General features: G+C 38.4%; 1 protein-coding gene across 1 annotated transcript; it reads left to right on the forward strand.

Moving 5' to 3' along the window:
- Nucleotides 1-282: 282 nt before the first annotated feature.
- On the forward strand, nt 283-21,395 carry LOC145781384 (phosphatidylinositol-3-phosphatase SAC1-like). The gene is made up of 9 exons (XM_082593179.1): nt 283-450; nt 7,999-8,166; nt 11,421-11,581; nt 11,989-12,306; nt 15,097-15,193; nt 16,584-16,790; nt 17,165-17,332; nt 17,585-17,779; nt 17,997-21,395. Exons 1-9 carry the CDS (start codon nt 283-285, stop codon nt 18,282-18,284), a joined length of 1,770 nt encoding a protein of 589 aa, XP_082449305.1. The 3' UTR covers nt 18,285-21,395.
- The last annotated feature ends 2,807 nt before the right edge of the window (nt 21,396-24,202 follow it).

Below are 24,202 nucleotides of genomic sequence, written 5' to 3' on the forward strand. Positions count from 1 at the left end.
CTGCCAAGGAAAAAAACAAATATTTAAAAAACAGAGAGATAGAAACAAATGATTAGATTAAGGCAATTAAGGCATACACAACTTTAGGCATACACAAAGTGTTAGGCATACACAAAGTGTTTGCTGCTGTTTTTCTTCATCTTTGTTGGTTTTAAATTGACGTAACAGCCTACATGTCTTCATTAAGTGTACCGTAACATATATTAACATAATTCTATCATCTAAAGTCCCACTTTTCAAAAGCAAGCAATTGATTGTCTTAACACGGTTTATGTTTTCAGCATGGCTCTTGCTTATGATAATCTTCGATTACATATAACAAAAGATGCTTTCTTCATTGAATCACTTAATGCTGGATCTCGGAATGTGCTAGTAATTGATCGCATTGAGCATGATATCGCTGTTCGTTCAAATCGAGAAGATATTCCACTTTCTCTCACAGAAAGCAAGGTACATAATTATATATATAATGTTGCAGTTGCTGTCCATTTTTGCGTTTAGTTGTTACAATTTACTACTTGCAGAGTGTTGAATGAGAATAAATTGGTAATGCAGATGAAACCATTTAATCACATAGAGGAGAAGCTGTAACCCAATGTTTCAGATATTTTTTGTTTTCAGATATGTTATTACCCTTGCAAAGTAATTAGCAAAGATTGCATCTATGTAATTTTAGAAGAATTAGTTTCTGAGTGTCTTCAGGGACTGGTCTAACCCCCTGAAGAAGTCAGTCATGTCTGATTGACAAAACGTTAGAATAAAAGCAGATTGTCACTTTATATATCTTGTAGTTCAGCTTAATTTGCACCAGTGGAACACATTGTGTTATTTAATTAACAATAGAGGTTAATTAAATGAAGTCTCAGCCCAAAAAAGCAGTAGCTAAACATAAACAGTAAGTAAGTAAAGTTTCAGCGAAAAAATCTCATCTAAAATCTCAACAAGAAAAAAATAAACAGTTATCAAACGTTAAATGGTCTTCAAAACTACCATGCCGGTGGGTTCTGTTAGGCCGGCTTCCACAAGCCTTTTCCATTCTATTGGTATTCGAAATTTTTTTCTCTTCACTCGCATTCGCAATATTTTTTCACCAACAAGGCAAAGTATGAGCTTCGCTGTTAGAGCGTAAACCATGAGAGCGTAACGTGTTTTTTTTTTAGTTGGTCATTCTTACTTGTTTTTATTCCTTTCCGTTGTACTGTATTTTTGTTTTGCGTTATTTTTGAACGTGTGTTAGTGTGCACTAATAGATGTTCGTGTTCGGCATTTATTTGTTGTTAGTCCAGGTTTGCGTCGGCGAAAGCTTTATTAATGAATTATTCAAGTTTCCGAACATCACTGAGTTCACTTTTAGTTAAGTCAATTAATAACTACACTAAACATCAGTAAAAAATATACCGTAGCCTATATTCAAGCGGGGTCTGCTACTATTCGGTGAGTCCGATTCGGTGAGTTCCTAACTTCTAACCCCTAACCTTAAGCCCTAAACCCTAACCCTAAAACGGCAATGATAATTAGGCTACAGCACCCGATAATTTAAAAAAAAAATTAAAAAAATCCCCCGTTAAGGGATCGGACTCACCGAATCGGACTCACCGAATCGGACTCACCGAAACCGGCCATTCCGATTCAAGCGTGTGGTAGGCTTGAGTGAAGAATAACTTAGTTTTCCGTCAAAACCCCGACTAGGTTGTGCCAAAGCTGAGCTGATATAATCTGCAGACTTTACTAGGAATAGCACCTAAATGAACGGGTGCCACGGTGCTCCGCACCTAAATAACTTGATGCCACAATGTGCGCGCCTATTTGACTGGCCCCTAACTGTCTGCGCCTAAAAGACGTGGACCCTTTCCGCATATGAAGCAAAAATTTGTTTCAATGTTCAATCAACCTCGTCTTGAGCTACTTGGTCTAGCATTTATACTTGTTGCAGTCGCCAGTCTCGAAATTAGCGGCGGCACGCGGCAATTGCCGTGGTAAATGCTGCCGCAAAAGTCATAATGGCCATTCTGCTACGGCAATAAAAATGCCCTCGCAAAATGAGCACTTAATTGGGACAAACTTTGTTCAACATTTCTTCCTGTGTTATTTACTCGCAGCGGGAGTTTAATCAGCAGAAACATCGCGCCAAGACCTCACCACGGACTATTTTACTCAGGCAGTCTTCGAAATTGGCATGTTTTTACTTCGGCAAAAACGTTGCCAAGGCCAAACGGCAAAAGTTGAAATTGCCTCGGCAGTTGCTGTGAACGTTTATTATGAAATTTTTTTACCAAAACATGTAAAACGAGAAGCGAAAAATATACTAGAGCAGTTTATCACTATCGCACTGTTTGATTTGTTGTGATGTAATAATACCAAAAGTAGCGATAAAGCGAGCAACGCGATACGCACGCTGTTACGGCATGTTAAATTACCCACCAGGGGAAAGGAAGTTAATTTTGGGTTGATTCAACGTTCGAGTCAGCACAAATCGATTTAATCTTCCCGGCGGGCTATAATGCGTAACAACATTGCCCAATAAGAAATTTATGTTTGTTTTGCATTAATTCGACATCTAGCGACGTTCAATTATAAAATAACGTTAGTTTGCTCAACAAGTCTGATGGATAAAGAACTAGCTGTCAGAATCGGAATCATTAGATGATGTCCGGAGAATGAGGTTGTCGCGTCGTCACTGAAGACGACTTGAAGACGCAACACTGCCCGTTCTTGAACGCGCGATGCCATATGATCGGAAGCATTACTTTTCTTTACTTCCGAAGAACCATTCATCCCGTAGCTTTTCTAATTCTGATTTGTTTCCGTCATAAAATTCTTTACAAATTTTGCAAAATACCACACTAACTTTTCCTTCTGTTCCCTCTGTTTGATAACCTATAAGTTAGTCCAGGGCTGGGGAGCTGGAGCCGGAGCTGGAGCGTTGGAGCCAAGCATTTTCTCCGGAGCTGGAGCCGGAGCTGGAGCCTTTTTAAACATTTCTTGTGGAGCCGGAGCTGGAGCTACAAAATATTTATCAGCTCCAGCTCCAGTATTGAATACAGACGAAATTGGTTAATAGTATACAGCTTAAACGTATCAATCGTTTATTTGAATCAAAACCTGAAATCCCAAACCAAATCCAATCTGATGTACAGTGCCGGCAAAAAAAATCTTTACATTCAGTCGGCAAAAAAAACTTTACATGTAAAATCTGCAGAAGTTCTTAGCTTACTGTTCTCGCCAAAAGCATTGCGTCACAAAAACGTTTATAGTTACATCATTAGCTACTCTCTGGCAACACTTCGCCGTAAAGCCATTGCTCTGCGTGCGTAGTGTTGCTTTCCAGCTTCGTGAATAGTAAGGGGGGTGAAATCGCACAAAATTTTTCATTTTCTTAAAGTTTCGAGGTCTTGCAAATTTTTTTTGAAAAACTAAAATGGGTTGAAAGAAGAAGCAAATGGAAGAAAAACCTCGTGCCTTGACTTTGTGAAAGAAGGGAGATTCTGTGATTGCTGTAGCCAGAGATATTGGGGTCTTCAGAGAGGCAATGTATCACCAAAATCTTTGCAATGAGTGAATATTTCACCTTTTTAATTGATAAGTTGCCTCTCTTGAGACCCCAATATCTCTGGCTACAGCAATCAAAGAATCTATCTTCTCTAACAAAGTCAAGGCACGAGGTTTTTCTTCCGTTTGCTTCTTCTTTAGACCCATTTTAGTTTTTGAAAATTTTTTTGCAAGACCTCGAAACTTTGAGAAAATGAAAAATATTGTGCGATTTCACCCCCCTTACTATTCACGAAGCTGGAAAGCAACATACGCACGCAGAGCAATGGCTTTACGGCGAAGTGATGCCGGAGAGTAGCTAATGATGTAACTATAAGCATTTTTGTGACGCAATGCTTTTGGCGGGAACAGTAAGCCAAGAACTTCTGCAGATTTTACATGTAAAGTTTTTTTTTTGACGACTGAATGTAAAGATTTTGTTTGCCAGCACTGTAAAGTAAAAACATCGGTCAAGCGAATACCGCTTAAAAGAATAAGTCGGATAAAGTATGGCGCCGGAGCATGGAGCCGGAGCCGCTGTTTAAAAATTTATAGCTCCGGAGCTGGAGCTAGTGGATGAATGCTTGATAGCTCCGGAGCTCGAGCCGGAGCCTATGCTTTTTTGCAGTGGCTCCCCAGCCCTGCAACACGTAAATTCCACTTTTTAACTGCATCTTCCTTCATTTATATTCACAACGACACCGGTAAACAATAAGCATTCGATGAAAGAATAACTTTTGCGTAACAATTAAGCCAGTATTCATAAGGTTGCAAACTTTTTGCAGTTCACAAGAGCATTGTCAGCGCATAAAATAGCTTGCGTAATGCTCTGGGCTACCGCCGTGTGACACGATGAAGAAGTGCATAAAATTTCGTTTGATTAAAGCATATGGCAATTGCCGCCGCAGTTTGTTGATTTGGCGACGGCAATGTTTTTGCCGTCGCAGATGGAAGCTAATTTTGAGGGCTGCGTCGCTCTTGCCAGCTATGCTAATAACAAAAATGCAGCAACTTGTAAGCTACCTGATACAGTTTAAGCTTCCAAAAACAATACTAATTTTGACCAAATATAGCACTGGCTGCATATTAGTATTGAATTACTTACTTGGGCACCAGTCACCAGAATTACTTGGAAATCGATAGTTAGTTTGTCTTTTAAAAAAAATTGTTGACCAGTGTTATAGGTTAAGTTAACTGCCTAACCATTTTTGCATGGGTATTGAGAGGAAACACAATAACCGCCTACCTAAATAATCCCTACAAATTCTTGAAAATTCTCTGAATCGACTTTCTCTGAAAAAATGCTCCAACATGGGATTTCTCCGAATTGGATTCGCCGAAACAGGCCATTTCGCAGGTCATCTAAAATGCCTTGATAGCAAACAGTATAAAATAAATTTCAGATGCAGATGAAAACATGGCGACCAATCAAAACATTTAATTATATGCATGGAAGTTTAACCACGCAGCCAAGACAGACTTTAAAGAACTGGAAATCGAGATTATCTTCCTTTTTACACACTTGTCTGAACTCAGTTATTCAAAGTGCTCGGATCCACATATCTTTGCTCCTTTTTTAGTACAGTTGCTGTCAAGACCAAGGACCGGCTGAGAGTTGAAGACGCAATGTTGCGCAATTTTTGTAGGTAAACCTTGCATTAAAAGTTTCGTTGCTTAAAATCAATTTCAAGCAGGCTACCTTGGCCTGCTAATATGTAGCCTACTGGTGATCAACAAAACCAAACTTAATTTTAATGTTACAGTTGTTCGAAACCGGGGGAGTGAGGCACAGAACGTGCAATCATTGTTAAAGGGAGGCGTGCTAACAAACAGTTCAAGAACCACTGATATAGACAGTGATTCTTGCACCACTGTTGAGTGAGATTGGTCTCGTGAGAGATTGTTCCATCTTGTTGGAAGGCTTAGTTGTGTTTTTTTGGATTCGTCTTGGTCTAGACCGCTTTTTGAGTCCAACTAATTGGTTTTGGTATTTCATAGCGTTAAGTGCCTGTTATAAGAGATGAGACACTAAACGTATATATACATTGTAAAAACTAGAGATGTACCGATACCAATATTTTGGCCGATACCGATATCACTTTTTTAGGCCGATACCGATATTTTGGCCAATACTTTGGTGTTACAAAAAGAAGCGATTTTGGTATTTGCAAGTAATTATATCAAATGCTAAGTTTTACCTTATTTGCATAAAACTATTAAAAAAAGCTCATTCAAAGCTTTTTTTAATAGTTTTATGCAAATAAGGTAAAACTTAAAGCACAAGATAAAAAGTAAAACCACAAGATCTTGTGCTAAAACATAAACCGTGGCACCACCGCAACTGACACAGTGACAAATTAGTCTACAACCAAAAAATCCCCAAAATTCAAAATTAGTTGTGTTCAAGTTTGGCGCTTACAATAAATAAATTCCAAAATACGCCACAAAACCAACCAACTTTGGAAATTTATAGAGCAGCAAGGGGAACTTCAAATGGGCAACATTAGGTGCCAAAGGGGCAATATTAGGTCATTATGAGTGACAATGGACGGATTTGGAAGTCCTTGGCACTTGAAGATTCAAGAATCCAATCCCAACTCAATGTTGTGTCATAATATTAGGTTTTAGTATATGAAAGGCCACCGTGATTGAGGACTGGGATATAAGGGAAGAAACATTACATCATAATTGGGGTTTCTGAAAAATTAATGAAGGGTTTGCGCAAACTTTCCAAATAGCCTATCATTAAAAAACCCATGTAGCCTAACTTGGTTGTTTTTAGTAAGCTGGTTCTATCAGTTTGTGATTTAATTTCCACCTTTCGTTGTAATAAACCCATCAAGCTTAAACAAAGTCAGAGCAGTGCCGGTCTTGGGGTATTTCGGACCCTGTGCGGAATATGCGTTTGCAGGCCCCAATGACAATGATCCAATTCAGTAGCGTAGCTAGGTATTTTAAAAGAGAGGGGGTGATTTGACGGTCAGCGCGGGCAAAGTCTGAAGGCGACACCCAGCAGAGGGGGGTCTGGGGGGCATCCCCTAGAAAATTCTGAAAAATTACTTTGAATTTGGGGCATTCTGAGAGCATGTTCAACAAAAATTTGGGTATAAATATTCCTGTAAAATGGTGCTGTCCGGTGGCATAGCAAAAGGATAAGATCATGCTTTCTTTGGCATTTTTCGAAAATAAAGCTATGTCTCTATGTTGAGTATGGATGCAACCTATTTCGTCCCCTGAAAAATTCGTAGGCTACCCCGATTTCGTACCCTGAATCGTGTAATAAAAAAAAATTTGACCTACAGTATTTCGTCCTATTTCGTTCCTTGAAAAGATTGAGCAATTTTGAAATGTTTGCGGCAACTCCGATCAGCGACTTCGGCTCTGTTGTTTTTTTTCTCGATCTTTTCAGGGTACGAAATAGGTTGCACCTGTTGAGTCTCTATGTTTTTATGTTGCTAATTCCTTGTTTGTTGAATTCACTTGTTGAATTTTTCCATTGAAAATGACAAAATTACTGCAATTTCTGAGTAAATTGCGGGCCCTGTGCGATCACACGGTTTGCACACCCCAAAGACCGGCACTGGTCAGAGTAAGTAGACTGCGCATTGCGCAACGAACTCCCACAGCTACAGTTATCACCACTTGCTGCTGACAAGTCAAGGAGAACATCTACGTCTTTTGATGTTGCCGATTTGCGTCACATTTTTGTATTTTTTTTTTATAATGATCCTTGCTCTTGCTATTTCTGTTACGTTTAGATGATGTCACGTCATTATGCCGATTTGAGATATAATTTTATTCATGACGTTGTATGGATGAAAAACTTTTACAAGTTTTATAGGCCTACTCTGCTGAGAGTTAAAAAGAAACACACATGATAAATATTGGAGAAATTGAGTCTCTTTACACAACTTAAGAATCGAACAACGCAAAACTGCTGAAACAAAACGTTTTGTTTAAGTGAAAGAATCACTGTAAGCAACCAATGTTAAAACGTGCGCGCAAGAAGTCATGGCAGTGTGACGTATCAAAAATTTGAACAGGTTGTTATTTTTCTACCTCAATGTGACGTTAGTTACTACTGTAAAATAACTATATTTTTGCTTCTGTAGAAAATCCGCAGCAAACGCCTTTTTTTTACGTGTTTAGTATCGGCCACAGCATCGGTCAAATTTTGCCGATACCGATACTCAAAAAATGGCCGATATCACCGATACCGATATATCGGTAGGCATCCTTCCATCTTTTCAGATGATGGTAGCACTCTGGGTACGGCAGCTTCTCATGTGGCTCTGAAGTCCAATCCTGGCGTGGCAGTCTCGTCCACAGTTTGGGCATATGAATATCGGTACATCTCTAGACTAAAAACATTGCATTTTCAATTCTTTTTTGGCTATCACAAAGTTGTTGTGCTGTTTAAATTTGCTAGCAGAGTAACTTTTTTGCTCAATTTGCCTTGTTTTGAACTAGGTGATATATGGAATATTTGGGATAATTCGTTTAGTTGGAGGTCCGTGCCTCATTGTAATAACTGGACGTGCCCGTGTTGGTGATATTCTTGGTCACACAATATGGAAAGTTACAAGCACAGAAGTCCTTCCCTATAGAAGATCACTGTTGAACCTGACAGAATCTCAGGTATGCAAATATATTTTTTGTAAAGTCGAATTTTCTATTTTTTTAAGCAGTCTATCAGAGGTTTTATGCGATGTAAATAGGGATGATTTGTTTTGAATAGTTGAGCAATGAAATCTATTCTAGAATGAATTTCAGAATCTATTAAAAAGTCGTGTATATAATATTGTTAAGCTAGTCAAAATTACTGTGCAGTTTTTGCTTTTTCTTTGATATTTAACCATTGTATTTTGTTCAGTTGTAAATAAAATTGCTGTATGTTATTCCTGAAGAGGACACCATGTGATGTCGAAAACGTTCGATGTGTAATTTGTTTCAATGCAGTTTTGTTTTCTGTAAATGTTAAAATTAACGTGAATATGTTAAATCTGATAACGTTTCTCGGCTTCGCATGCCTTTTGTTCAACAAGACAAACTCTCTGACGAAGCTGTAATTTCAAAATCTATATATACAACTTGTTTTCGTTACGTGTTTTAAGCGCTGGAATTTTGGAACGCAGAAAACGCTAACATTCTATGGGAATTAGAGCTTCGACAATACAATGGTTATGCTTTGAAAAGACTGATATGAGAATGCGATGTTCAAAAACATTTAAAAAAAACTTCGTCTTTTTTTGATATCTTTTTATGCAGCTTGTTTCTTTACAAAATACCAAGGATTTGGTTGCGGCAAAATAAAGTTAATGTAATTACCTGTAAATGCTGTAAATACCTCTGACTCTTATCACAGAACTGTGACATTGATTTCTTTGAGGAAGCTTGTTTGTGATTACTCTCTGCGGTTGGCGCAATGCATTTCGTCAGCCATGTGCGAACAAATTTCGGTTTGAATTGTCAGAATAACTTCAGGTTAAAATGTCGTAGTGGCAGGGAGGTTGACTGTTGGGCTGAGCAACTTACTGAGTGAAGGGGCGATAGACACAAACATTGCAATTTAATGTTTTAAAATAAAAAATTTGTTTGGTTTTTAATTTTGCTATTTTTTTTAAAGTTAATTTGAGTAGAACCAAAACTTTCTGATTCAGATAAGGTTATCTCCAATGAACTAAAAGTAAAAAAAACTGCCATTTATCTCGTCTGAAATGTCGAACATGAGTGTGAGGTTTTCATCAAAATTTGATTTCAAAACTTAGCCAAAAAATCTGCAAAAGTTCATGCTCAAGGAAAACGCAACAAAGTTGCTCATCGAAGGAATTCCAGATCATATAGCATCGACTCTCGGCAAGAGAGGATTTTTTCAGACGAAAAATAACAAAATTCTGCCCAATTGAAGCTCAGTTCAATATAACCAGAATGATAGAATTTATGCTTAGTCTTCAGCGGTTATAAAGATTCTGTGAGAATGTTCAGTTTACCGCCGTCAAAAACCATTTTCTGTCATGGTGTGGGCCGCCATCTCCAAACCTTTGAAGTCTTCTCTGATTTTCGTGCAACAATGGGTTAAAATCAATGCAGATCGCTACATCAACGATATTTTGGTTCCAGCCGAGATGAAGAAACACTACAAAGATCAGCCCTTCACATTCTGTTATGTACAGTATTTTGGTTTATTTGCATTGAAACGATGTACTTTGTTTTCGTTTCCCTCAGGTCTTCTCTTGCTTTGTATTCATCCGCATGCTTTTGTTAATTAGCGCTTCTCGTTTTGGGCTTACTTTGTAGGTTTCACACTATATCTTTGTTGTACAATTTTATATAAAAACAGAACTCCAGTATGACTCAGATGGTTGAATGAGTTAAGAACACAACATAGTTATTTGGCGACGAGGATGGGATTCGAACCCATGCGTGCAAAGCACTGCATACAACAAGATAGTGCACCATCTCACATCTCAGGAAACACTCAGGTTTTGTGCTCACGTCAACTTCCAAGGTTCTGGAGCAAGGAAATGTGGCCTCCCTCAGCGGCCGATTTGAATCCCATGGACTTTTGTGTGTGGTCGTTATTGGAGGCAAAGGCCTGTTCTGTTGCTCACCCAAGTGTTGATGCTCTGAAGCAATCACTCCTGCGGGAATGGGCCAAAATACCCCAGGATGAGCTACGTCAGGGGCGCAACTAGGGTGGCTGTCTAGTAGGCATGACAGCCCCCTTTAACAAACTTGTTTCACGCTCAAGTCGCATAAACCGCAATACAAAATATTAACAGACCGTCATTTATTCACGCAATATTCGTATGGTCGCAACTTCACACATTCTTAAACCAATTTTATAATTTTGGTATCAAAAAGACGGCAATTAAATTTTCTTTACAGTCTTGTCAAACTTGACGTGTATCCAGGCCCTAAGCTTGTGTGGACTACTTTTTAAAACGTGGGCCTGGGAGAGCAAACAATTTGCTGCCTACTTTCGAAAGCGCGGGAAACTTTTTTTGAGAGTGAGTAGCAAGCGCAGACAGAGCGAAAAAAGGTCGCTTCGCACGTCACAGTATTGGATCATTGCGCTGTTATTTTACGCTAGGCTAATATTCTAACAAACTAACTGTGATATATCCCCTTCTACAAAATAAATTGTTAGCTTTCTCTCTCGTTGCCGACCCCCTTTGATTTTTTCTCTTTGCGCCGCTGAGAAGCTTCCGACAAATAAATTGAGAGAGACGAGTTATTTAAGTGAAAGGCGGCCACATTGAAAAAAAATAAAAAAATATATTCCTAGTGTTGTAAACTATCATTGTGATACCTTTTTGATGAAATTTTATTTATTTTCTATTAATAAGTCGTTTGTAAGTTGGTTCAAGGACTTTCTGTTCACCTTGTATTAGTTGCGCTGCTTGCTTGCAATGTATTAGTGATCAATTATGTGAAAAGATAATGAGATTTAAAAAAATGAATGATTCGAAACTAATCCAATTAATATGTGTATAGTGTGGATTCTAGTAGTTTAGGAATCGAATTAGATTTGGTACTAGTCCATCCCTAGATGTAGGTTTGAGCGTTTATTGTTTTCAAAAAGTTATTTTGTTTTGCATTGTTGACTTAAAATTTTTTATCCGTTGTCTGGCAGTAGGCTACTTTGACATTTGTGCAAAGCGTCGATACTCGTTACTAGCTCACACTTGTGTTTATTTTTATTTTGCCTCGAACATCATGTACAATAATGGTTATCTCTTACTGCATGTAGTCTTGCATGGAGATCGGAGATGCACGACTAGTCTAGATACTGCAAGCGACAGACTTAAATCTTTGCAGTAGTGCTTGCCATTTGCATTTATTCGTGACCTAATTCACTTCAACCGATCTATTTTCAACCATACTTTCAGATCTCCGACAATAACACTTTTTTGTCAATGCTGGAATTTGCATTATCAACTCCAGCATTTTACTTTTCCACCAGTTTTGACATTACTCACTCAATGCAACGGCTTGCTTCTACTGATGATGGTTTCAACTTAAAAAGTTTAAGTAGCAGAGCTGACCAAAGGTATGCATCCGGTCTTTTGGGAATCAGGTCGATGTTTAACTTGTCCGATATTTTGTTTAAACATTTTGCCATTCGTTGAATGTCCAGAGTTTATGCATTTTGCACCATCAAGACATTTAGAAAGCGTACATCAGAACGATTGATTCATTTTTCGAACTAAACGGTTTCTGATAATCGCATGCGATACGTCTGACGATGACAATAATAAAGCAGTAGCCTACTCAGTCTACAAAGTAGCATGTGTCAAATTCAATTATCACGTAGCAGATGGCACAGTGCCATGCAGATGCACTGCATAACAGCTCTTTGTGTACCATGTACTGGTCACGTTAGTTTTAACTAATTTAGTTCAAACTAGCATAGTTTTGCGGCAAAACAAAGTTCAATCATTCAATTTTGTTTTGAAGATTTTTCTGGAACCGCTACGCACTTGGAGAATTTTTAGATCGGCCAGAGCTCGCTTTCTTTGCGATGCCCATCATGCAGGGATTTGTTTCAATCACGTCATGCTTTGTCAAAGGCAAAACGTTTGACTTAGTTCTCATTTCGAGGAGGAGCACTTTACGAGCTGGAACTCGTTACAACGTTCGTGGTCTGAATAATTCTGGCGATGCTGCCAACTTTGTTGAAACTGAACAAATATTATTATACGCTCGCCACATTTGCTCCATTGTCCAAACCAGAGGCTCCATTCCAGTGATTTGGTCCCAGAAAGTTAATCTAAAGTAATGTTTGTAACTGTTTTTATACCTACCTACTTATTTTTTTGTATTTTTCATTTTTGTGTCGAATCTTATTGGTTGATATTATTACTTAGCTTTGAAGTCATGCTAGATCTCTCATCTGATGTAGATTTTCAAGAGGATTTTAAACAAAACCCATGTGAAATTGCGCAGGACTGAATGTACAGAAGTGTCAGCATCATAAGAATTTCCTAATTTTATTGACATATTTAGATTATCAGCATAAAATAACAATTTCAAGTAAATGGAACAGTTCAAGGAATTTGTTCGATTTATTCATGGTTTTAATATCTAATAATAGCAATAATAGCCTAACTAAAAAGTAATTAAAATAACAAAACAATTACTGTTTTTAAAAGCAAGCATGTGTTTTATTTTATCTTGAAAGCAGTGATCTTTCCTTATTGTCTTGACATAGGTTTCCTGGAAAGTGCATTGTTTCCAGGGGTCGGCAACCTACGGCCCGCGGGCCGGATCCGGCCCGCCAAGCAAAATTATCCGGCCCGCAGCATTTTTGCAAATTGTAGTTGGCGGGCCAAAACGAACATCCCATTATTTTATGCTGCCATTTGGTTTTACATAACAGAATTAAGATTACTAAATGTTATGTAAAACTTTCGCAATTTTTACTTTTCCATATTTATCCGTAACGCTCACTTGTAATCACGTAGCCTGTGTACTTATGCCGCAACAATGCTTAGTTAGGGCATTGTCGCCATTTTGAATTTCCTTGATATTCTTTCTCTGCGAACTGCATTTTAGAGAGAGCGACGTTGCAGGCCTGACAGATAGTTTGATAGATTTGAAGTTTTAAGAATTAGTTTGTTTGAAGGTTGATAATTTAGAAATATGTGTAGCTTAGGAAGCAGGAATTGGCCTTTTTAGTGACAGCCGGTCCAGACTTTTAAATTACTTTATTTTTTAGAGTTATAATTTACTCCCAGTTCCATTTTTCCGTTTTTTTCAACAAGTGATTCTTGTCTTTGAAGAATTTGCTGCTTGTTAGAATCCACCAAGCATAGGAAATTATCACAAAGCGCCTTTGTACCCGCGACCTATCGATCACGGGTCGCTTTGTTATAGTAAACTAGGTTTGGGGCAAAATTTAGCTTAAGCTTGCAGAAGGTAGCATCAAGGTACTTGGCAGTTTCACCTTGAAGTCCGGTTATATTAGCCTATTTACTGCATGCTAGTTGCAGGCTACATGAGTTGCGTTAGTAATAGTCAATTAACCGTATATTTAACGGCAAGTTGAGAACACAACTTACTGATGACCACTTGCAAGATGTTATGATTCTTGCCTCATCCAACCTATCACCTGACCTTCAGAAACTTTCTAGCAGGAAACAACATCAAATATCACATTAATGTTGTGCTGTCAATAAATAAAGTACTTGGTGTTTTTCGTTACCAATTGTTACTAATTTTCTTTATATTAATCTATATAAGCCTATAGTAGCTAAATATGGAGATACTCTGATAAGAACGCCAATTTTAACAATATTATGAAAAGTAAAGAAAACGGAAGTGCAAATGGAAAACTTGTACGGCCCGTTGACATCTGCGCAGTTTTGTTTTGGCCCGCGACTGAAGAAAGGTTGCCGACCCCTGGTTTAAACTCAGGGCCGTGCTAACTGCCCCCCGATTTGGGAGGACACGGCTGTTTATGGACTCACTCATTTTAGTCTGTTTAATGTTGTTTGAAAAAGAAAACATCTGCTGCTGAAGCTCGATAAGTAGCTTAACCTTAAGTCATGCAAGGCAGTATTTACTGCTTTCCAAACCTCCGGCAGAAGCCTACTTTCATTTAGTCCGTACAGCGTTTTTCGGCTTGTGATTATACATGCACCGGTAACATTTAATACGCATATTTTTCCTTTTCTAACTCGCTTTGCTTGCTCAACCACATTTTATTCACCTAAACGATATTCGGCATGCATCGTTTCAACAGTGGATGAAGGGAGTTGTAGCGCCCGAGAGTTGTATCTTACTCTTGCTTCGCGTCAGAACGCTGAAATTCATTTAATCTGCATAACACCATACGCCTATAGCGCAACATCGAGTAATGAACATCGAAGACTACCATGTCCTAACCATTGTCCATTTATCTTACAAATTTTAAATTGTTAAAACTTTGGTCCTTCCCCAAGTTTTTTTCCAGATCTACTGCATTGTCGGCGATCGGCATATTTACTTTTTTTCTAAAAAGTTTTAGAATTGCTTACTTTTTGCTAAAGTGATGAATATGAACATTTTCCCTACAAAGAAAGAGTGAGAAAAATGTGAATACTATAATATTAACGACGACCTTTTAAAGTGGATAAAGTTGTACTGATGAGGGTTCAATAGGCCTACCCGAAATCGCGATATGCAACAGAAGAATTTCAAATTGGACTTTGTCATACTTTTTTGAACATTGAATTTCCAGGCAAATTATCTTTTTTTATTTTCTTTTTCTGTTTGAATTAATATGATTGTACTCTAAAAGGTCGTCGTTAATATTATAGTATTCACATTTTTCTCAAATTTATTGATGCTTTTGTATCTGCTTTATGCGGATCCCCGATTAACTATACGTTGATACGGGTTTAAAGCAATCGCCCCCCTTTTTTTTAATAATGCAAGAGTGGTCGGCTATAACCTAATTCAAACCATCACTAAATAGAAGAGCCCACTTGTAGATTTCGGGGAGAGGGGCAAGATGGTGCTCACATGGCCCTGACTACTGGGACTCCAACAATGTCCGCGACTAAGCATGACTTACTATTGCAGATACAAACCAGCCCCACTGATCATCCACAACGACAAAAAGTTTATGGAGTTGTTTAATCAGCACTTCGACACGCAAATTGCCATCTACGGTAAACAGGTGCATAACTGGTGCGTTAGTTACTTGTGTACTTGTAACTCACTCCATCAAGTACACCTTGTTTCACTGTTTCTGCAGTTGACATTGTGAAGATGTTCATACATTAGGGGACGTTCTGTAACCAAGGCAATGCTACTAATTTCTAACCAGATAATGTGAATCTGCAATATCGAAAACAGTTTTGCCCGGTGTGAGGGGATTTATAAACACGAGAATACTTGTTTCAACAATGAAATGACCTCTCCCAGTTTGCATATAACCTCGTTGCAGTTAATCGCTCTTGTTATTTCAAGCAGAGTTGTGGAGTCGGAGAGATTTTGGTGTATCCGGAGTCGTTGAAAAAAAGGCTAACTCCGACTTGATACAAAGCGATGAACAATAAAATTTTTGCAATAGATTGAGTTTCGTTTTTAGCAGCATGATCGTTGGTTACTTCACAATCATAGATACAAACGACTTGTTTTATCGTGATGTTGCGAGTTCGCTGTGGTAGTAGCGGTTTGCACTTGCTTTCGGAACGTAGTTCCTTAATCATGTCTTATGACGAATGGTGTTGGAGTCAGTATGTTGTCGTTTTATGCGGCTCTTTTCTTTGGTTTGATGCTGCTGTCTGTTGAGTTTATGTGTCAGGCATTGTTACTGTAAAATATGTCGAAGCAGTTGATAAATACATCAGGTGACATGGTTCTTCTCTTTTGGCACCGACTGTTGATCTTTGGATTTTGTCTAGTTATGGCAATGGCCTCTTGGAAGCGCAATTGCACAGCGTCCTTAATTCTCTCTGGCAAGAGCAGTCAACAGACCTGATCTCAAGCCACCAAACTAGCAAGTAGCATTTTCTTCAGAATCATTCTAGTTTTCTTTAGTTATTTCATCAAACTATCTCGGCTGTTGGCATTGGTGCTGTGCGAATTTGGTGTAGATCTCAGTGTCTAACAAAATCTGCGAATTTTTCTTCTAATTCTAAGTACTGTATTGCCATTCTGTGTAGAAAAGAGCGTTCTTCCTGGCAGTCGGCACGGGGTAGAGTAGTGAGTATTCACTGGAACAGCGAGCAATTGCGATTTGCTAATCATAACGATGTATACACTGTATAGCCTCCACGGTAGCCGACTGACAGCGATAGACACGTGTTTCGACCACAGGGGCTGTGCTCATCAGTATCACATCGGTAAGAATTCAATTGACTGGTAAAAGCGACGGTCGATGGTTTGTGGCATGAATTAGTGGTGCCATACGGATGAGCCCACCGTCATGTGCAAAACACGTATCTATCGCTATCAATTCTTGTTGCAATCGGCTGCCGAGAAACGTATCGCCACTCTGGCAGCACTATATTTCCTAACAGATATTTCAAGTGATGGTGGTAACATCTGTTGTGATTCGACAGGTTGCTATCAATTTGGTGAATCACGAAGGTAATGAACTGAAGCTTGCCAAAGCTTTCATGGAAGCCATTAATGAGGCGAAAAACTCGGACATTAAGTATGAAGCCTTCGATTTTCATCACGAATGCGGCTTAAACAAATGGCATAGACTCAGCATTCTTATGGATCGTATTGCTTTAGACCAAGAACAGTTTTCATTTTTCATGCAGGTATCCAGTTACGGTACCACATTTATCAAGGACAGTTGTGTATTTTAAATGCATTTTATGCATGAGTTTTCTAAAAGTGGTATTTTCCTGCCTGGTTCAACTTAATATTCTTGTTTGGATTAGCTGGTTAGAATTTTGAAAACTGTGATTAAAGATACCGGTGAATTCAATATGCTACGTTCTACACATTCATTCTGCATTGTCACTGATTGAAAAATTTTAGTTTAAGGACAGTGCCTAAAGTAAAAACGATCAAGTTTTTACCAAAATGTATCTCACTCTTGTTACAAGACCAGCGTTTTAATGCACATAATGTTTGTTCTTAGTCTTTCTATTTGTCTTTTCTGTCTTGTGATGGGAGTGTTATTTCATAGGATCGCGATGGTGCAGTGTTCATGAAGCAAACGGGCGTGTTTCGCACGAACTGCATCGACTGCTTGGATCGCACCAACGTTGTTCAATCCCTGATTGCTCGAAGATCGTTAGAAAATCAACTGAAGCACCTCGGTATCTTTGGACCGCAATCGACTATTGTGTCAGAGGTAGCCTAAACTAGAACGTAGTTCATCTTTGAAACATTTAGTCTTTAACATTGCCACGTCCAAAGTACCACTTTTTCAACCTACGGGCCCAATTGTAGCTACCTGTTTAATATGTGTGGATAATTTTTTATAGGCCTAGTCTTGTTGTATATATGTTGTGACTTCAGTCTTAAACATCTCACAATTTAAAACTGTTGTTCGTCGCCACGTGCTGTATTGATATGTTAAAAATCTACATCTTGTTTTACGTAGCCAGATCTAGACTACCTTCTGAAGCAAGTGTGGGCGGATAATGCCGACTACTGTTCTGTACAATATGCCGGGACTGGAGCGTTGAAAACAGATTTCACTAGAACTGGAAAGCGAACCTTAACAGGAGCATTGAAAGACGGCTATAATTCTGCCATTCGGTACTATAAAAACAATTTCACAGACGGATTTCGTCAGGTAAGTAATGGCTGATTGGATTACTGTTTCCCAAAACGTTGTTGCAATGAATTTGCGACGCTTCACTTTATCTTTTTATTTTGGTTACTGTGTAGTAAAAGTAACAGTTGTGCTACATCCTTGCGAGTAATTTAAGTCCACTTTCGCCCGATACATCATCATTCTTTTATTGAGAGATAAAGAAGATAGAGTATATGTTGAAATTTGTGTCTTTCAGGACTCGATAGATCTTCTCCTGGGAAACTTTACCTCCATGGACTCAGCTACCTCCCCGTTTCCGTCGCCACGACAACGACGTCGTCCTACCATTTTATTTTTTTCTTACATTTTTGCGTCTTTGGCCGTTATGTTCGCTTTGTCCCGTGCTGTTGGTTTTTCAGAACAGTTTATGTATGTTCTTGTTTGGGCTGCTGCAACTTTTATACTTTTTTCTTACGTTGTAAGAAACGGCTCGGAATTTGTGAACCATCCTAGTCTTGTTCATATCAAGAGAAAAGACGATTGATCAAATTTTTATAGTTTTGAATGCAATTTATTAATTTTAAGCATTTTTTGTTCAAAGATTTTTATAACGGCATCAACGATAATTTATTTGCTTTTGGTGTTCATTGGGGTGTCCCACTTTTAGGCGACTTTTCAGGAAAATTGGGTTCGGGTCAAATTCTGAATGGATTTTCGTCACTGATTTCAAAAATGACATTATTTTTTCATTATGACGTCATCTTGATGTGCCAGCTAGCGGATTTTTGGTATTTTGGCCTTATCACGAATATGGTAAGAGCTAGAGACTTGGAACTTGTGCCAAAATGACCGGAAGGGACGATTTCCTATTTGTTGTCAATACAATATGACACGCTAACTGCAACAGAAAAGAAGTTATTTTGAAAAAATATGTTTTTGCTCATTTTTGACAAAAAAATGAGAAACACGACAATTTTGCTACAGTGATGCTTTTATTTCGATTGTTAAGTTGCTCCACCTTGTTTAGCAATTAAGTACAGTGGTGGTAGTAGTGGTACACACTCTTGAATGTCTCTTCCATGTAAATGAGATTTATTTTACACACACAAAAAGCTTTTTGGAAGGCAAAGTGAAAGGCCCTAATGCATACGAAGATGGTGGTTTGATGAAAATAATTAAGAAAATATCAACTTAAGCCCCAACATCTGAAAATCCGACAATATTGTAAAGTTTCATCACAGCTATAGCCGCAAATCATTTAAAAGCCAAGATCTTATGGTTTTCTGAGCACAAGAAAGAAGCTAAGATTCATCTTTTCGGAGCGACCATATGTGTCTTCTTGCTTTGGCAGTTCATTTAGTGATAATTGTTCTAGGAAATTTGAAACCCCTACTTTTTATCGTCAAGAAAGGGCGTTGAATAATGAGTGGTTACTTAACTGCGCGTTGAATAACAACAGCGAGTGGTTACTTAAGATTGCTGATTTTTGGGTATTGTGTTGGGCCTTAAGATATCCGTAAACTTCAACGTATGGTTTCTTTTATTGTTTGTGTTTATTTGCCAGCATTTTTAGTCATCCATCTTAAACCTTCCGCTGCTGAAGGTCCCTCAATTGGTACTGCTTACAAGAGATTTATTACTTGCACATAAATCTGTGGATGAACCAGTATTCAACGCTGTTCTGAAACATTTCGTTAAGCATGCATCCCAATGGTTGAGCCCTAAAAACGTTGCTTTAAGTTCTCCACGCTGAAGCTCCGCCTTTTGCTGCTGATGCGGCAAGACAGAAAAGTTTTCCAAGAAACGTTGATATCGAGCAGACGCTTTTGAAGCGTGACAACTTAAGTGATTTTTTTCTCCGAAGAAAGTAAGATGGCTCCACGCATTGCATGTTTTTCATCTCCATCAGTGTTTTTACGTATGATCAACAACAACTATCGAGGAACAGAGCGCTTTATTGGCAGACTGAAACGGGTTGTGAACGGCTTGATTCGAGATGACCAAGATGACTTGGCCAAAACAGACTTGCGCATTTGTGCTGCTTTGCACAGTATGGTGCGATAAATAATCCCATTAAACTGTGTTGTGTTGTTGAATGGTGGTTTTGTTTGATAGATCTTTGAACGAAATGATCAAAGGTTTAAAGTTAGCTAGTAGCTATTAGTAATTGCAGTATGCATGTAAAAATCAATGCTGAGGTATATAATCAATTGCAAATACAATATGCTAGACTAACTACCACTGTACTTAATTGTTAAACAATGTGGCGCAGCACAGCAACTTAACAACCGAAATAAAAGCGTAACAGTAGCAAAATTGCCGTGTTTCTCATATTTTTGTCCAAAATGAGCAAAACATGTTTTTTCAAAATAACTTCTTTTCTGTTGCAGTTAGCGTTTCATATTGTATTGACAACAAATAGGAAGTCGTCCCTTCCGGTCATTTTGGCACAAGTTCCAAGTCTCTAGCTCTTGCCATATTCGTGATAAGGCCAAAATAGCAAAAATCCGCTAGCTGGCACATCAAGATGACGTCATAATGAAAAATTAATGTCATTTTTGAAATCAGTGACGAAAATCCATTCAGAATTTGACCCGAACCTAATTTTCCTGAAAAGTCGCCTAAAAGTGGGACACCCTAGTGTTCATGCTTAACGCAGCAGAAATATGTATGGAAACCTATGTAGGCTATGCAGAAAATTTCTTCCACAAACTGTTCAAGTATCATACGAATCAATTTTTATGGTTTTCACCCCACATACAAAGTTTTTTCTCAACTTATATGGGCTACAACAGAACATGATTGTTCTGACCCAGTTCCTCATGAGGACTTCATCTGATATTCCAACAGGCCGTTGTGGTAGAATCATGAAATCGCCAAGCTTTAATACACTAATGCTTGTTCTCAAGCTTGGCTACTTGCAAACCTGCAACATCTGATTAACCTGATCAGTATTAGACTATAGCAGTGTCACTGTAATTAAACAGATAGGGGGAAGGTGGGGCAAGATGGGACGTGGGGCAGGACGGGACACCGTGGATATTTTTAAAAGTATTAGCTTTAGCGTCCTCTACCCATTTAGATGTTAAAGGACACCATGATTCTCGATGACTTGCAAAAAAAAGAGATGTTCAGAGAAAAAACGTGGTCGTGGCAACAAGATAACTGATTAGAGGCTAGTTGCTATAAGAAATCTTATCAAAACTTTTCACATTTTAGCATGATTTCAGAAAAATCTGGAAGATGATACGTGGTCTGGAGATACAGTAATAAAAGTGCTTTTTGGGGTATCTGACTTTTTAGATGTGAGTTGCATATATAATAAACAAACAGAAAACTTCAAAATGTCAGTCATTGGGGCAAAACGGGACAGAGCTGCTTGGGACAGGATGGGACATCTGTTTTGCTTATAATGGGCGTGGCAATTTTGTATGTGATTTTTATGGAAAAAAGTAGTCTGTCATTTTGCCCTGATGTAATTACGTGTGCTGTAAATGCAAGTCATTTTTGAAATTACAAGATATTATCAGTAGATTTGTGGTTTTACAGGTGATTCCTCCTATGAACAATACGCGTCCCGTCCTGCCCCAGGTGTGGGGCAAGATGGGACAAATTAATTTTTTTTTGTTTTTGTTAATTATAAGGTCATGCGATACTAACTGAGTCTTTGTATCTTGCCGGTTGGTAGTGGTGTGCAATAGAAATAACATGATACCAAAGTTACCGATATTGATAAAAAGGAATTCTGCAAAACATCGATTAAAGTTAAGTGTCCCGTCCTGCCTTGAGCAATTTCGTGGTAGCAATGATGTTAAGTGACAAGATGCTAAAGTCTCATTGAAAAACATTGAACTTTGCTCTTTCTGGATGCAATTTCAAGGTAGAATTCCAATGGTTTTAGTTCCACGTCTGACCGCCAAAGTTACCATTAACCTGCTCTGTCAACCAGCTTATCTAGGCTAAGAGATTTATAGCTATGCTCTACAGTGGCGGCAAAAAGTTTAGAAACTTTTTAAATGTTAGTATTTTCCTTCGGTAATTAGACTCTGTGACGAAATAATAGCCTTGCACTAGGCCTATATTATTATTATTATTGCCTACCTTAGCCTAACCTAATCTTCGAACATGGCGAAAGACTTATTCAGCATCGCTTTCGATATGTTGTTTTCCACATCGTACGCATATAAATAAAGTTACTTTCTTAGGTTTTAGGGGTGGTGATCGCCCCCCTCTGGATCCGCCTCTGACAAGAACCCTGAAAATGTACAGAAAAAGAGTTATTACCGATTAAGCAAAAAGATAAATCTGTGAATTTCAGGCAAATTTGAAATTATTCGTCACTGTTGGACTTATTTGTCTGTCTTTGTTTGTTTGTCTATCTTCATCCTGCATTGCGGGAAAGCGGACTTGAGCGCTATGCATCGGTGTACGCCTTCCGACGTACACCTGACCCACGCTGCAGCCGACGGCAATGTCTGTTTCCGGTTGTCTACTCTGTTTATGACTTAAATTTGGTACTACCCATTACTCGAAATCGATCACTGGGTAGAGGCAATTATCGTAAAGTGTCTTGCCCAGAGAAACAACAGCAAGTGCGGGTGGCTGGAGTTCACTATATTCTTCTTTATTCTATAACAAAAATTAAACAAAGTAAGCGAAACGTAAATTAAAGCTATCATCAAAAACGACAAAGATGTTGCTTTCTTCCTCGTCTTGTCCCGTTTCATATCTTTATTGTACGAGAATTCCTTTTCTTCGGTACCGTACCAACATCGACGATATGCAAAAGTGAAAAAAAGTCTTCATTCTTAAGTTTTTCGTCTAGTCTCTGGAATATGTCGATCATACAAATTATTACTTAGATACGAAAAAGATGTGAAACTATCTTTGCATTTCAAGCATACTTAGGCTACTATACTAGTACATTCAACACCATGACATTCACCACACAAAGAAACACATGCTATTCTATAATTGCGACAGGTGCAAGTTTTCGTTCCACATGGATTTTTCGTTGATTTCTTACATCCGCATCTAATTACTTTGGTCAATGCTTCTGGTGCTATAGGCATATCCGTCATTATTGGGACAAGTTCGTTGTTGCTAGTCTTTCTCCATCCCCATTCACAAACATTGAATTTAAATTCTAAAGACTTAACCCATGGAAGTAGGCTGTTCTTTGGCTCGGTGGTAGCTTTTCCGGTGCTATTATCCCTTCGCATGCCATATACAATTAGGCTATACATGTAATTGTCATGTCTAAAAGTAAACAAAGATAAATATTACATACAGGATATCTAGAATTGGACAATATCTTAAAAGTGTACGGTAAACATTATTATATAATTGGTCACAGCGGTAAACCATAATCTCTTCTTGGGAAAATTTTAACATAAAGTTCCCTAATCCGTTCGTCTGTATATAATGACCGAAGAAACACACACTTGAACTTCTTTTCAAACAGTGTATTCCTGTAAAATTAGCCCGAGGCTACCGAAAACGAGGGGGTGCAACGCCTACACCACTTAAACTGTCACTACACAACAGATTACTTGGATAAAAGACGGAACTTTTGTCCAGCTAGCAAGCACTAAGCCAACAGTTAAATGTGCGGCCAACTTTCAAACAATCATTTTACGAATGACCAGAATAGATATCAATATCTCAAATTCACGTAGAAAGTAACTGTGACGCAATAAATGAAAGACAATTATGAAGTCATTCCAACAGGTGTTTAAAGCTGATGTAATATTTCCTGTTTAAACAGGCCCAAACAAGTTTGACACAAGTCTATGAACGATGGTGCAATTTTGGCACATTTTCTAGCAACTTCCATGACGTAATATTCAGTAGACTTGAACGGTTTTATATGACGTTTGATTTGTACAGAGATTGGCCGTAACAATAATCCCTATGTAAAAATACATACTTGAGTTTAGTAAGCGTTGAATCTTCATTGCCACAATACCAGATCTTGAATGCAGTTATAGAGGCTTCTCCGACCTCGTTTTGGGAACTCCAGACATTGCTGATAATTGCAGAATTCTCTTTCAGCGTTTCTGATTTTCGCAAACTTCTTTTCCCTTTTCCAAATATCGATGACGTTGTGTCGCATCCTGACCATGCATGAAGGAAAAGAAGATCTTAATATCTTTAATACTTGGGTTGGCTTCTTTCATTCTCCAGGCTTTGTTGAAGCGCTCCTGGTCGAAGTAAATATCATCATGAGTGTCAGTCTTCCAATGATGCAGTAACATAGTAACTACATCAGTATCATCAGCAATAACATTTACTGGACCTTTTCGAAGAGAAGCATAATCAAGGGATTTTGCTACAATGGAACCGTCAGCATCATCAGAGCATTTTGCCTCGCGTAATTAACCGCCATGCGATGTGCCTTTCTCCTCTGCTTTGCAGTTTTATTCTTGTGCATTTCGTTTTTCAATATTCATTGTGTAGATC

Source organism: Aplidium turbinatum, chromosome 1, assembly GCF_918807975.1.
Source record: "Aplidium turbinatum chromosome 1, kaAplTurb1.1, whole genome shotgun sequence".
NCBI classification, from domain to species: Eukaryota; Metazoa; Chordata; class Ascidiacea; order Aplousobranchia; family Polyclinidae; genus Aplidium; species Aplidium turbinatum.